Source organism: Talaromyces rugulosus, chromosome II (assembly GCF_013368755.1).
Source record: "Talaromyces rugulosus chromosome II, complete sequence".
NCBI lineage: Eukaryota > Fungi > Ascomycota > Eurotiomycetes > Eurotiales > Trichocomaceae > Talaromyces > Talaromyces rugulosus.
Genome location: NC_049562.1, coordinates 2,288,372 through 2,302,876, shown reverse-complemented (window position 1 = coordinate 2,302,876; position 14,505 = coordinate 2,288,372). Strand labels below are relative to the sequence as shown.

General features: G+C 47.0%; 6 protein-coding genes across 6 annotated transcripts; 1 reads left to right on the top strand and 5 right to left on the bottom strand.

The window, feature by feature from the left end:
* Positions 1-356: 356 nt before the first annotated feature.
* TRUGW13939_03284 (uncharacterized protein) lies at positions 357-1,447 on the bottom strand (the record flags this gene model as incomplete). Its single annotated transcript, XM_035486469.1, has 3 exons — positions 357-962; positions 1,024-1,147; positions 1,215-1,447. 3 exons carry the CDS (start codon positions 1,445-1,447, stop codon positions 357-359), a joined length of 963 nt encoding a protein of 320 aa, XP_035342362.1.
* Positions 1,448-2,637: 1,190 nt separating this feature from the next.
* On the bottom strand, positions 2,638-5,148 carry TRUGW13939_03283 (uncharacterized protein; the record flags this gene model as incomplete). Its single annotated transcript, XM_035486468.1, has 4 exons — positions 2,638-2,798; positions 2,854-4,702; positions 4,754-4,887; positions 4,944-5,148. 4 exons carry the CDS (start codon positions 5,146-5,148, stop codon positions 2,638-2,640), a joined length of 2,349 nt encoding a protein of 782 aa, XP_035342361.1.
* Positions 5,149-7,615: 2,467 nt separating this feature from the next.
* On the bottom strand, positions 7,616-10,047 carry TRUGW13939_03282 (uncharacterized protein; the record flags this gene model as incomplete). The annotated part of the gene is made up of 2 exons (XM_035486467.1): positions 7,616-9,392; positions 9,446-10,047. 2 exons carry the CDS (start codon positions 10,045-10,047, stop codon positions 7,616-7,618), a joined length of 2,379 nt encoding a protein of 792 aa, XP_035342360.1.
* A 405-nt stretch (positions 10,048-10,452) lies between these two features.
* Positions 10,453-10,862, top strand: TRUGW13939_03281 (uncharacterized protein; the record flags this gene model as incomplete). The annotated part of the gene is made up of 4 exons (XM_035486466.1): positions 10,453-10,493; positions 10,555-10,592; positions 10,648-10,715; positions 10,773-10,862. 4 exons carry the CDS (start codon positions 10,453-10,455, stop codon positions 10,860-10,862), a joined length of 237 nt encoding a protein of 78 aa, XP_035342359.1.
* A 105-nt stretch (positions 10,863-10,967) lies between these two features.
* TRUGW13939_03280 (uncharacterized protein) lies at positions 10,968-11,270 on the bottom strand (the record flags this gene model as incomplete). Its single annotated transcript, XM_035486465.1, has 1 exon — positions 10,968-11,270. The coding sequence occupies one exon, from the start codon at positions 11,268-11,270 to the stop codon at positions 10,968-10,970; it is 303 nt and encodes a 100-aa protein (XP_035342358.1).
* A 512-nt stretch (positions 11,271-11,782) lies between these two features.
* On the bottom strand, positions 11,783-13,718 carry TRUGW13939_03279 (uncharacterized protein; the record flags this gene model as incomplete). Its single annotated transcript, XM_035486464.1, has 7 exons — positions 11,783-12,021; positions 12,084-12,609; positions 12,660-12,755; positions 12,811-12,936; positions 12,998-13,282; positions 13,334-13,429; positions 13,479-13,718. The coding sequence occupies 7 exons, from the start codon at positions 13,716-13,718 to the stop codon at positions 11,783-11,785; spliced, it is 1,608 nt and encodes a 535-aa protein (XP_035342357.1).
* Between the last annotated feature and the right edge of the window lie 787 nt (positions 13,719-14,505).

The window sequence follows — 14,505 nt, the reverse complement described above, 5'->3', positions numbered from 1 at the left end:
CTCAGCTAAGACGGAACCGGAAGCAAAAGACAACTGATTTAAAAGGTCCTATTTGGTCTCTATCTCTTGTGTATTGTTTTTTTTGTTTTCTCTATGATATATCTTATCTTTATCGAGATGGGAATGAAAAGAAAGAAAAGACATGTATCTACAAGACATGAAGATGAAGAGGACAGGATAGCAATATGACATAAGAAAATGAAAATGAAATCAAAAAAACGCCATTTTCGCTACATGGGACCACAGGCTATATATAATGTGTATTCTTTCACTCGTCGTAGTCCACCCACGTGTATTATATTTAAGAACCAGATCTTATAATAAAAAAAGAGAGAAATGGCCACTTCCTTCTAAGATTAAGCAGCAGCAGGGGCATCAGCAGGAGCATCGGCCTTTTCCTCCTCGGGTTGTTGAGTTTCTTCCTGCTTAGTAGCAGGAGTAGATTTCGTCCATTCCGGGTCTTGCCATGGGCCAGCATCACTGAACTCACAGCCACCTTCACACTCACAGGTACCACCAAACTCCTTGGGGAGGTTCTCCTTTGGAATCTGGCCAAACAATTCCGACTGGTATCCAGATCCCAAAATATGGATTTTTTCCACTGTCACGGGGTCCAAAAACCCCTTGACAACACTGAAGACACTACTGAACCCCCAGGGAGCGTTGATCAGGTACAGTTTACCAAGCCGCTCCGGGTAGTAGTTTTGCGAAATGGCCGAGGCCTGGCGCACATAGCCGTATACCGAGGGCACGCTGGTGATACCGACACCCTTGAGGTCCATGATGGAGCAGCACGTCTCGAGCAGCTTGCCGGCCTTGCGAGAGCATGCAGGCAGCCGCGGCTCAACCAGCTTTTCGTATTCGCTCACGAGGTTTTTCAGCATTCGGTCGGCCGTGGTGATCTTGTACATGGCGTTGAGGTCGATCTTGCCGAACTTTTCGATATACACAGGCCGGCCGTCCTTTTTCTCAGTCAGACATGTTTGAAACGTAGGCAGCAACTCAGTATAAAACATAACATACCTTGTCGGTCTTGTGGTAGTATTGCGGGTAATATGTAAAGACCTTGGGCTTCTCGACATAGTCAAAGGTATCCACCAGATCATCGGTTCCGAATTCCTTTCTCCATTTCTCACAATCGATGAACCTACACACAATCCGATCGTTAAGACGTGTCCAACCCACACGAAAGAGAAGAAAGAAAAAAAACATACATAGCCTTGGCCAGCTCAACATTGAACTTGCGAGCTCGCAGAAACCGCAGCAGAGTCAACGTGTCTAGACGCTGAGTATACCCTTCTTGCTCGAGCATGGTACGCAGCTGAAAGACCTTTGCGTCCTGCTCCTCGGTGGTGTGGCCCGGGTGGCCAGGGCGCGGCTCGGGCGCTGTCGTGGGGAAGTCATAGTGGTCGTACTTTGGGTCGAAGTTCTTTGCTTCTTGAGCCATCTTGAGTTAAAAAAAAGTATTTGTTTTTTTTTAAAACTCGCTCTCGAGAGAGGTGAAAGAGAGAAGAAAAGCGAAATAGGGAGGGACAAGCGGGAACGTGGCGGGGGGGTGATGTGCGGCGGTGTCAATGACTTGGTCAATGCTGGTTATCTGGCAGGTAAGGACAGAGAGAGAGGGCAAGGGAAAAAAAAACACAAGTTGCGGTCTGAACCGATCGGAAAGTATATATTATTTTGGCAGCTGGGGTTGAATTGGTGACAAGAATGTCAGGGCTTGTGCAGTGTTGAATGTTGATCGGGCCAAGTGGGACACGTTTGTTGGCAGTTTGCTTGTGTTGCAGGCGACTGTCGCAGTTGACTGGGACTAAACTAGCCCGGCTTAGGCTGGTTGCGCCTTGACGATGCGCACGGGAGTTGCTGACCCGGTATTATTACTACGACTACGTACTACTACTATAGTTATAGTACCTAGCTGGACACTGGTTTTTTTTTCTTTTTGGATTTTATTATCATTGAGACAAATGAGCAGATATCCGATGTAATGTCAGTAATGGTCTCTTGAGGGCGGGCGAGTCGCCACTGTGGAAACCTTCTCCATCGCCATCATTGATCTATCTTGATTACAGGCGAGACATTTCAAGGGAACAAAGATATATATAGTATTATTACACGAGATCTGACCATCATAAAGATCATAACCCCCGAAGGTCACGCAGTAACAGCAAAAAGCCAAAAAAAAAACAGCGTCATGCAAAACCATGCAGGAAAATCATCAGGCTAATAATGCCCCAGGCTGTCCTGGATACCAGAGACTCAAAACACCAACAGCATGACAAAGAAAACCTTCCGATCCAGCGAAAGGCGGACGGACAACCGTCAATGTAAACAACTCACCATGTCGTACTTATAAAAATATCTTGATAGATTTTTTCATATGAAAAAGAGAACCAGAAAGAAAAGGACATCGAAGCAACTGACATGGGTATGCGCAAATAGTCAAAAAAAATAAAGAAAAAGTAACAAATCATGTATCAATTCGAGCCGGAGCGGGGTATCATGGCACGTTGTTCAACTCGAAACGAACACTGTTCGGAAACAAGGTATGGTGGATAAAATCGGCTGACCAAGATTGAGACAGACAAGGCCGTACAACTGGTGCCAAGGTCATAAGAGAGGTCGTAAAGTGGGCGATTACCATCCCTTTTTACGAGAAAAACGTTTGTTCAAGAGTGTCAGGACTTTGGTGACGTTGAACTGCACGTATTCAAGATCAAGGTCCTCCTGGCTGTCTTTCTGCATCTCCAAAAGATCATCCAGCTTCAAGTCTAGCTCTAAAAGACCGCGTGCTCGTCCTAATCAGAAGAATTAGCGAATCTGCCCAGATAAAAAGAAACTCAAAAAACTCACCCTTGTAGTGTAGACTGATCACGAATGTGCCCGGCAAAGGACTCTTAAACATGAAATAAATATTGGCTCGCCGGTTCTCGGGCACATTGCTCTTGCGAATGACCCCTTCCTTTTCAAGTTGCTGGTGGGTAAACTTGTACGGCCCAAGTTCCTGGTTCTTCTCCTTCTTGCCGCGTGTCTTGCCCTCAGACTGGCTTCGCACGTTATGCAGATACGACTTGTATGTTTCCAGTTGGCCGACCAAGTATGCGTTGTGATCGCGGATCGTCCGGTACACCTCTTCCAATTGCTTGGTCTCTTCCACCACTTTCTCTTTGAGCGATCCGAGATGAACGAGTTCCTGCTCGACTTCATCTCGCAAAAGACCGAACTCGTCGGATCGATCAATAACGCCCATCTCTTGAAGCTGGCTGAGGAGCTCCATTGTCCGAATTCCCTTTCGAACCATGACGGCATCGTTCTTCAATGTTGCAGCTGCTTCGGCAATGCGATCGAGACGCAAGGGCCGCCGTAGGACGGTTGAGTTGGTTGGAATAGTACGCAATATCTGAACAAAAGTTGATTTGGCTTCCATGAAGTAGATCTCTTCTTGGGTGATATCCAAAGCGGCCGTGAGGTCATCCACCGAGGTTTCCCATTTGCTGAAAAGGGGCAAGTTAATCGCACGGTTGTCCTTCCGGGGTACCTGTGGTGGTGCTGGACCGAGCTCTTGCAGAAGAGCTTGCAAGTGAGAATGCTGGTCCGAAGCTGCGAGTGTAGAACTGTGCTTGTCGAGCAGCGCATGTGTGGCATAAACTTCATTCAATGTGATCTGCAGCTCCAGGTCACGCTTGGTCAGGGCAACATAGTTGTCCATCTCTAGACTCTCGTAAAAGTCCTGAACTTCGCAGAGATCAAGCAAGAACTTGTTCACTCGTTCCTTGTTTTGGTCGATAAAAGGTCCCAGTTTGGCCATGTAGGGTTCCTTGGCATATGACGGCTTGTTAGCCAAATTCTGCAGCATCTTGGCAATAAGAGTCAAGGTACGGCGCGGCTTGTCGGTGGGAGTGGCCTCAATGAGCATGTAGGACCGAGGCGTCACGATAGCAGGGTTGATGAAGCGAAGGAAAAAGAAACCTCCAATAAGCGTACAGATGGTCTGGTCTTGAGCATCTGGGTACTTTCGTCGAGATAGACTTCGGATTTGCTTGCAAATCCACCGGATTCCGTACGGAGCATCCTCGAGCCCATCGATTATAGTCGTGATGAAGGTGTTGGCAATATCCGTCAGCATTTTCAACCGCGGGGCAATAATCGCCTGCACCTGTTCGTTATCGGCTGCAACTTCGGCAGTGACAGCCCTGGGCAGGTAGTCGGGCAGACTGCCAGTGTCCTCATGAATCTGCTGAACCATGCTTTCGTAGACCTTCAAGGGATTGATCTCAAGATCGACATCCTGCAGCTCAATGAGAGAATTGATCTGTTCAGCCAAGACATGCTTCAAATAGCTTTGACCGGGACCGCGGCGGGTATAGGTGGTCATCATGCGTGAGACGGGTGTGTTTTGACGGAGAAGGGATGAGTATTCGGGCGTGTTGTCGAACTGGTAGGTAAGAACGGACTGGAACATGGTCAACAGCAGATGCTCTTCGCGGCTCTCGTATTGATTGCCATAAATTGTGAACATGACGGTTTGCAGGAGGGAGTCGATTTCCGACATGGAGACAAGCCGGCAGAGATGGGCGATGTGTTTCGGTTCAGTTTGGAGGAGGAAGAGAAGGTTTCCATATTTTTGTGTTTTGTCATCATTGGGAAAGTAACCTTCTTGAAGATCGAGGGGGTCTTCGAGGTGGCTGGCGACCTCATTTTGCTACCAGACTTTTAGTATGGGAAAGAGACGTGTATCTTGATCAGGACATACTTCTTCTAGGGCCATTCGGTTTTGAATAAGCAAGGCGATTCTCGAATCGAGATAGCGAACATCTTTTTCCAAGACAAAGTTCTTTTTCGACTGAGAAGAAATCTTGGCCTTTAGTTCTCGGAGGTATTTCTGGACTGCAGACGAATCATGTTAGTCATGGTTTATAACAAGGGGACAAGAAGAATTCTACCTTTTGCCAGCTCATCAGAGATTTCCAAGTCCTTGTCCTTTGCGGACATGGACAGGTACAGGGCGGTGACCGAAATGCGCTTCGACGCGCGGGCCGAGCGAGCCTCGTGAGAAGACATGGTGTTTTGTCGGGAGACAGGCTGAAAAGAAGATGAGGACGATGTCGAGGCCCTCGATGCCGGCTGCAGCATAGTAGCCACCGACATCTGGTGGCTGTTGCTGTTGGGCGGGAAGAGAGAGTGTAGAGCAAGAGTAAACACTCGAGGGGGGGCCGATTCGATTGTGTTATGGTGTGAGTGCGCAAATCGTGGTCAACACTGTTCCATCAAGCGATGCGAAAAAAGACTCGACGGGCGAAAAAAAAAAAATCCCACAATCTGAAACGGAGAGGAGTTGTTTCCGTGTGGCCTTTGGTGTGTCTGACGGGCGCAATTGTAATATCGTGGTGTCTTTGTCGGGTTTGGTGATTAGGAGAAGGGGGCCGTCGCGAGAAATTGGGTGACAGGTGGTTTCTCTGTTTCGGAATTCCCGAAGCCGATCGATCGCAGCCAGGCGAACGGTAGGGACAGGAAGGGGGTGATGTGTCGGCGGATAGGGAGGAAGAAGAAGAAGAAGAAGAAGAAGAAGACGAAAAAAAGTCGACGATAAATAAGATTTGTCGTATGAGGCCGGGCGGGAAATCAATCAGACGCGATAAGGCGGGCGAGCCGAGTGGGTTGGTTTCAGCAGCAGCAATAACGCTGTGTGTAGGTTGGTGTTGAGAGCGGGCTGGCAAAGTCTGGCGGGCACGGAGTAATAATAGCTCGCAAATAATTATTTAATAAATAATATCGTGGTAGACGATCGACGACCGAGGGGTTGCTGATTGGTGCGCAGCAGGGGGGGAATGGCAGAAAGAGGAGTCGCTCGCACGAAGCCTTGCACGAAGCCTTGTAGATCGTGGGCTGATTTGAGCTGAGCGGAGCTGGGCTGAACAAAACAGCGCTGCGCAGGTGGTCAAATATAATTGTTGACAATCACCAGCAGGCGAAACAACAAGAGAACAGTCGGAGGAGGGGAGAGAAAAGGGGTGAGGAAGAGGAAGGTAGGGAAGGTAGAGAGGGGCGCTACGCCGGGGGAGGGGCAAGCCCGTTAATTAGTAGTTAGTGAATAATTTAGCTGTAACTTGTTACTTGTTGAGCTGATACCGATGCGGAGTAGATATCTCCTACTCTAGTCAGTCGCTGCTCCGCTCTGTTTCAGACCTCAATCCTGGTCTGCAGCAGCATCTATTAGCTATTCGCACACGCATCGTTTCTATAGAGTACACATAATCATAAATGAAGGCGTCCCAATCGGGTAACGCATGTCTTCTCCTCTGAGTCCTCTCCCCTTTCGCCCCACAGCAGTAATGCAAGCTGATTGGCGCGGCACCATGCAGGAACCGCCGGGGTGGGGTGTGGCTCCGGTCGGGCCAATCGCAACGCAGCTTGTCAGGGGTTGTGCCTGTCGGTTCCATGGTTCTTCTGTTCCTTTTTTGTAAACGTTTCGACGCAAGGGGCAAGGAAGCCATGGTTGAACACCCCAATTCGGACATGATGCGACTGAGTTTGGCATCAGCCCCACCGGTCTTTTGCTGTCGATCATGCATTCATAGTATTTAAAGAGTGTTGCTGTATCAGGAGGGGTCTGCTTTCTGCTTCTAGTCATATACTGTCGGCCTGACCAGATGACCCCCCGCCATGGCCTGATCAGTGATCAACTGATCCATGTATGTCATCAACAAAGCTAAAATATGCTACGTTTGACTATACGATTACGCAGTGGGGAGAAAGGCTAGTGCAGGGACCCGAAATGCAGTCCAAACTTAGTCATCCTTCAACCTTCTTTTCGTCGCTCCTTCCTTTTCTGGCAGCATGCTACGTAATTTACATGTATTATTATTACTATTATTATTACTATTATTATTACTCTTGTTTATGCATACCGCCTACCGAGTACCCGAGTACCCGTACATATACGCCCTATTCTAACAGCATACTCTACATATATGTACCACAAGTCTGAGACTCCATGACGGTGTGCACTAGCTCTGCACAAATCCAATAGCGTCTGCAAGTGTCTCCATGAGTCAGTCCATCCTGGCGCCTGCTTTCCCGATCCAAAAAGAAAAAGAAAAGAAAAAAAAGTACTACCGTGCGTTCCGCTGGTTCATTTACTCTGGCCCCCTGGTGAACCGTGAGGAGATTCCTGATGTATGCAAGTATGTACGTAGTAAAATAACATGTACTAGTACGTATGCATATGGTCTGTGCTGTGGTTTCGAAGTTACAAATATAGATTACCGAGTACGGAGTATGTAAGACAAGAGTAACGTGTCCAAAGACATGTGACCTGCGCAGCAAGGAGACGCCATGTCACATGTGACGGACGTGGGAGCTCATCTTCTTATCTCGACGACCAGCCACGAGACATGGCATTTCATTCTAATCAATACGAAACGACCAACCACATGATGGCCCTTCACTCTTTCGTACACTCGCGTACGGAGATAAATCAATCAACATCGAATGAATAGTATTCGGGTATCGCTTTGAACTGCATATCACACACACACACACACACACACACAAAACTATATCAATACATACAAACATGACATGTATGCAAACGCCATATATCAATGCTATATTCTCACTTGCTAAACGTAAACGTCCGTCCGCTGATTTCCTTTTTGGCTCGGCGCATCCCGCTCGGAGCATTGAGCGCCTTTGCATACGGGTTGAACTGCTTCCTCTGTTTCTGCGGTGGTCCAGCATAACTCTCTGCAGCTGTGTTCCTGGCGTGCAAGACTGACTGTGCCGTGCTATAGTCGAATGGTGCCGATTCTTCTGCCTCTGCCTGTTTTTGTTTACTTGCGTTTTTCTTCTTCGTCGTCTTTCGTTGCTTCTTTGCAGGTTTTTCGTCTTCTGATGATTCCGAGCCTGATGATGACGCTTCACTACTGCTGTCGCTGCTGTTGCTGCTATCGCCACTGCTAGACGTTGCATCCGACACCTCGGGCTGCTCGCTCAACTTTCTCTTCTGCCGCGGTGCCGCTTGCTTGATAGTGAAGATCTCACTTGTGGTGTCGGGCTTGGTAGATGGTCGCTGAGCTGGAGATGGCTCTGAGGCTTTTTCATGCGCCAATTTTTCTTGGACTTCTGATATTGTCGCAGGCATGGGAGGGATGGGAAGAGACAAACGCAGAGCCTCAAACGATGCTGCCACTTTAAAGTCTCCAGGCACCGCAACAACTTCTAGCTGTTCTAGTGCCGATCCCCAGAACTGAGACGAGTCTGCTCGGACGTCGCCTGCTGGTATGGTCCTAGTAGTCTTGGAAGCAGTAGACGCTATTTGAGCTGCAGGGACAGCCTCAAAGGCGGATTTCCTTGGTTTGACCACGTCGCGTACTTCAGGACCCGTGGCGCCGGCAAGTTTGGCTGATTTGATTACTTCCAAAAGCTCCGAAATCCGATTCTTCACCAGCAAAGTAACAGGTGACAGTGTCCTGAAGAGAGTGTGTTTATCGACTGGCATGGCCATGGCAAGCTTGAAGAGTGCGTGTTTGGGAAACACACATTGCACACCTTCATCCTCTTCTCGAGCAACCTGGTCACGCCATTGGTGAACAGCCTTGAAAACGGCGAATTGCTCCTTGCTGAGCAAGGAGGAGGTTCTGGTTAGTAAGTCATACCAGCCCCCGGCACCTTGACCATGGACCCCGTCGTAAACTGGTCGATCAAACCGTTGCAAGGCTTCCGTCTTTGATTGCTCAAGCACATAATCAACCAGGCTGTTCTCAGGATCGGACTTTTCCACGAGCTCATTGCGCAAGCAATCGTATATGTAGAGCAGATAATGCGTGTCGGCTCTGGCATATTTCAACATTTCTTCTGTCAAGGGACGAAGACGCCAGTCGGCCATCTGGTATTTTTTATCTGCTTCGTACTTGACGAATTTCTCCAAAAGAAACTTCAAACTCCGTTTGGGGTATCCGAGAGCGACGGCGGCATGGTAAGTATCAAACAAGCCAACCACGTAGAGACCCAAATCTCTTTGCAGCCAGATGATATCCATCGTCGAGCCGTGAAACACTTTGAGAATTTTAGGATCGGTGAAAACCTCGTTGAGACGTTGCAGATCCTCTCGCCATGGCTTGAGCGTGTCGACAACCCAATCCTTGTTCCGCGTGCTGATTTGCATCAGCGAGACAAGACCGTGGTACGAGTGTACATCGTGATGCTCCAAGTCAACAGCAACCTCTTTGGCCTGCTTGAGCTCCGAGACCATCTCGGCGACTGCTTCCGGGGTATCGACCCAGACTGCTTGTGTCGTTTCGGCCGGCCCAAACTCTGTTGGAGGCGCGACGACGTAGGCGGATTTGTCATACTTGGCCTTGCGGATTTCTTTTTCGTAGGGATTAGGATAGCTGTAAATTCAACGTTAGCACTAATTCAAATTTAACTAAAGGTTCATTCTCACAATGCAGGCTTCCCCTTTAGTCGAAGAGATTTTTCCAGCGGCACAATCGCATTCGGCTTGGATGTGAGAAGCGGTCGGAACGGTGAGACATCTGTATTATCTGGCGCGCGGTGGAACAAAAGCTGAGGCTTTGGAATCTTCGAAGGCCCATAGCTATAAATCGACGGGAATGCCGCATTCTCTTGACGAGCATCACCCCTTCGACTTTGACCTGCTGCTGCTGCTGTGTCGGCAGCAGACGGACTCAGTTTCTTGATAATCCCCGTAAACTCATCCAAACAAGCATCTGCCTTTTCCAACAGATTATCAATCACATCCACCACACCACGCCAGTTCTCCTCGACGACATCTTCACCGCCACCATCAGTTTCCGACAGAACGGGCGGCTTGATATCCGTGCCCGCGGTCGCGACTCTCAACAAGGAAGACGTCAAAGACAACAGCCGCACCCTCTCTTCCTCGAGAGATTCGGCGAATTCGGGGTTTGAGTTGCAGTGAAAGTCAATGTCTTCGGAGGAGATGTGGGTGACGGTGCGAGTTGTCTGGACCAGCGCGGCTCGTACGTTTTCGTTGAATGATGAAAATTCAGCCGAGGTGTCCATGGCGGCGGGCGCGCAGCCAAAAAGGACTGGATTATTGACAGGAAATGATATAGGTGATATATCACCTGGCAAGGACTTTAGGGAATTCCCCAAGCTGTATATTTTTTATTTTGCTTCCAAAAAAAAACAAAGACCCTAAAAAAATAAAGCCAGTGATAAAAAGTCCAGTGATAAAAAGTCCAGTGATAAAATTGGCGGCACAAAATTAAACCGGAGAAAGAGAGCTGCCGGCGGTGAGAGCCAGGACGCGATCCTACTGGCCCAGGTCATTAGCTTCATCAAGCAATGAGCAGCTTAGCTCTCTCTTCCGACTACTTCCATCTTTCACTCTTTGCCACTGGCAGTCTCTACGCATTATTTGAGGTATAAAGAGTGAAGGGCTCAGACCGGGGGCTGTGTGTAAATATGTCGGCATCACTGGCTCCTGAATGCAATGAGGTCAAAGAGTACGTTTATGATATTGCTCATGTCCCAGGGAATTTGGATTTATATTCTGACTGGCAGTAGGAAGTACGATACATGTTTTTTGAAATGGTATAGTGAAAGTAAGAACACCCATTTTCTTCCCCTTGTAGTAACAACTCGACTAACCAGTAACAGAATACCTCAGAGGGAACTCCAAAGATGAATGTGGCGATCTGTTCAAAAAGTACAATGCATGCTTGACGGTATGTCTCGGACAAAAAGAATAGCTTTTTTGGGAGCTATTTGCTGATGAGAATTAGAAAGCGCTGAAAGATCGAGGCATCGACACTATGCTGGATGAAGCACAACTGGGAACCAAGGAAAGCGACGCCGAACACTTGAAGCGGTAGACCTGTTTTCTATGAGAATGACGGTGACAAATTTTTTTGAAAAGAAAGAAAAGAAATGAAAAAGAGAGAAGGAAAGAAGAAAAAAAAGAAATCTCACCTCACCTTTTACAATTCACGGTTCTCGAGAGGAAGCTCCCCCAACCAAAGGACCAAAAGACCAATAATTCTCCCTGCATCATCACCCTCGGGGATAGTGCCATCTCTCTTGAAATCTTCAACCCAGAATCTCTCGGCTCCAAATTTCAACTCCTTGTTAAACTTGGACTCGCAGTCTTTGCCATTGACGGTGGTTTTTGGAAACTTTTCCCTAAATCGGTCGGCGATTTCCCTCCAGAGGTAATTTGTGCCTAGTTTCATGATGATGATGTAACGATGCTGCTCTCGTGTCCATTTTGATCCATGTGCCATTTTTTTCTGGTAGAGGATGATAGTGATGGATGATACAACTAATATGTGATGGGGTGATGATGATAGGATGGTGATTGATGGGATGGTGAGAGAAGAGACGAGAAGAAAGAGGGGCTCTGTGGATGAAAGAAAATGCTTGCAAGGCGTCACCTGAACCACGACATCTGAACACCTGGACATTCACAATTATATTTATACTGTAATATACAAATCTTGCTTTGGTGCCTGTGTGTGATATCTAGAACATTGAAATTAAACAATATTTGAAACAGGATAGTTCTTTGTCAGGGTTATTTTGTAAATGTATATTCTTTATACCAAGGCAGGTGTGAACATTCAAATGTTCTTTTTACCAATGATCAATTGGCATAACTATGTGATTATATATACCTACAACTATATCAGTTGTTCAATAATGTGTGTATCTCAAAGGCAATTTTGAACATTCAAAACATTTACAGTAAAATAAGGCGTAGTTCACTCCATCATATATCAAAAATTATATACAAAAATCAATATTTAAACCGAAAATCCAACCGCTTATTCCCCTCCAGCTCTCGCGCTGCCTGATCTGCCTGATACAGCGCCTTTTCCCCATCAGACATGCCCACCCACTTCTTCTCTTTCTGCCTATTGAGATAACGCAGATACTCCCTCTGCGCCACAAACACGACGAGCGAGAGGACGCAGATGGAGATCAAAACCTTGTTGCCCATGTAGTAATAAGGGGCGTCTGTCGAACGGTATATTTCTATCATCTTGTAGTCAGCAACCAAGTTTTTAATGACAAGAGGAAGGACATGGACCACTTACGAGACGAAATAACCGACCCAATCTGCACAATCACATTATACGTCGCTGCCGTGATCGCCCTCTTCTTGACATCAAACGTATTCTCCGAGATCCACGCCGCCACGATGGGATGAAAATACGGGTACCCCGAGATCATCGTCGTAATAGCGAAACGTCCCCAATCATAACCCGACGCCGGCAGCGCCAGAAGAGCTGCAAGTAAAGGCAGCGACCAAAACTCACCAAACCAACAATGCCAAGTGCGTTCGTTGAACCACTCGCTGCTGCGAGCCAGGAGAAGCATTAGAATGATTTGTAGTACGGCGGATGGGATTGAGAGCATGTTGGAGTCGAAAGTGGAGAATCCGATTCGTTTTAGGGTTAGGGAGAGGTATGCCTGTACAGGGTTTTGGGGGATGTAGGATATTAAACCGATTAGGTATAATCCCCACATGGATGTGTCGCTTAATGCGTCTTTGATGTCTTGGAGAGTGGCTGGTGAGCTGATTTCTGTCAGTCCCTTGGATGGATCGTCACGGAGGAGGCGCTGGTTGTGTTAGTTGTTTTGTTTCTATATGGTTCTTTCAGCAAACATACATTGATCATGATTATTTCCTGGCGTTCAGAGTACCAGGATCTGGGATACAGAATGCTTTTAGTACTCGTCGGCGAACGGGGCAAGTAGAGTAAACTCTGCAAATTCATTAGCAAGCAAACCACTTGAAAATCCTCAGAATTGTCAACCTACAATAATACCTATCCCAAGAGTAAGAAACCCCTCTATCAAAAACAGATAAAACCATCCCGGCCTGCCATGTACGCCGCGCATCTGCAGAATACCTGCCGCCAGCAGCGAGGAGATGGCTCGAGCAACCTACCCCAGCACCCACCAGTCAGACAAATCTAACACAGAAGAGAGAAGAGTTCAATCTCACATTAAGCGTGGACCAAAAAAAGGCCAGTCGCACAGACAATTCGCGCGCCTTGTAAAAATACGTCGCAAACAGGATCGTGCCTGGAATAAACCCTCCTTCAAACGCTCCCAGAAGTGCCCGTGTCACATAAAAGGATGCTCGACTGGTCATAAAAGCCTGGGACCAGGAGACCATGCTCCAGGCAATCATCATCGCGGGGAGTACTATGCGGAAACCGTAGCGCTTGATGATGAGTTGGACGGGGAATTCTGTGGCTAGGAAGCAGATTAACTGGATCGTTGTTCCCTATGAAATATATCAGCAACTTTAATCTATTAAATGAGTGCTATTTCTCACATTGTTGTAGTCGTTGGTAGTCATTTTCAAATCTGCAAGAAAATCATCCGTCAAGGCATTCGAAAGATTGCCGCGGTCGAGTTGCAGTCCAAGAAACTATCCCCGATCAGATATACGTTTTTAACCTTCTAATTAAAACACTAACCATAATGCAAACCCAACCGAGAAAGAAAATATCCGTTTTCCAAACCACCGCTCTCTCTTCCTGGACACTCCATGACGCGGTAGGGTCGAAGCGATGGAATCCTTCATACGAGGAATGCGGCGCAACAACGTCGGCGAGATTGTCAGTTGCTAATGGCTTTGGAGGGTCTGCTGCGTGGTGATGTTCCTGGATGTCATTGAAAGACTTGTTGGCGCCGACGCCTTCGATATCAGCATCCATTGGGACGAGTGTTCACTGTCTTCATATGGGAAATATATATAAATAAATAAATAGAGGCATTTCAAGTAATATTTATATATCAATAACTCGAGATGCCTTTAAAAACTAGATGCTGCTATATGCTCAGTATTATTTCCTAGACCGGGGCTGATTGCCTGTTTAGGAAATAATTGTCTGATCGGGACAATGGTGATAGCTGGAATATCACGATGTCGCCATTCCGGTCGGAATGACGTTGGAGCGCTAATGCAGATAAACGTGCGCTTAACAGTAACACAAAAGAAGAAGGGAGAAAAAGTAGCAAGTTAGATACTGTTTTTAAATATTTATTTCATGAGGTTCTGAGATTTCCCCGCAGTTCGTGAAATCAATTAATCATAGGTAGGGATCTATGTTGACTGTATGTCGTGTAACAGGGAAATAACAAAAAAACCATATTATCAGAGTCAATTAATGATAATAGCAATTGATATAATAGTAGACAGGGCCACCATTCGCCATGTCAAACCACGCAAGCCTACTCCAAAACACATAGTATTGCACCAATTGGCACATGCAAACCGGATATTAATTTAACCTTGAATTAGTAGTTACGGTGTTCCACCCTCTACTGGTTAGTAATTTTAAGAGGCAACGCTCTGTTCTCCAAGTTATAACATCTTCTTCATATTACCCCTCACTTTGACTAGATATAGAAACCGGCTCTATAATAACCCTCCGTCAAATAGAAAGGGTTAGCAGATTTGACAACAAAGCTAAAGAGGAAAAAGCATCAGCATCAAGACTA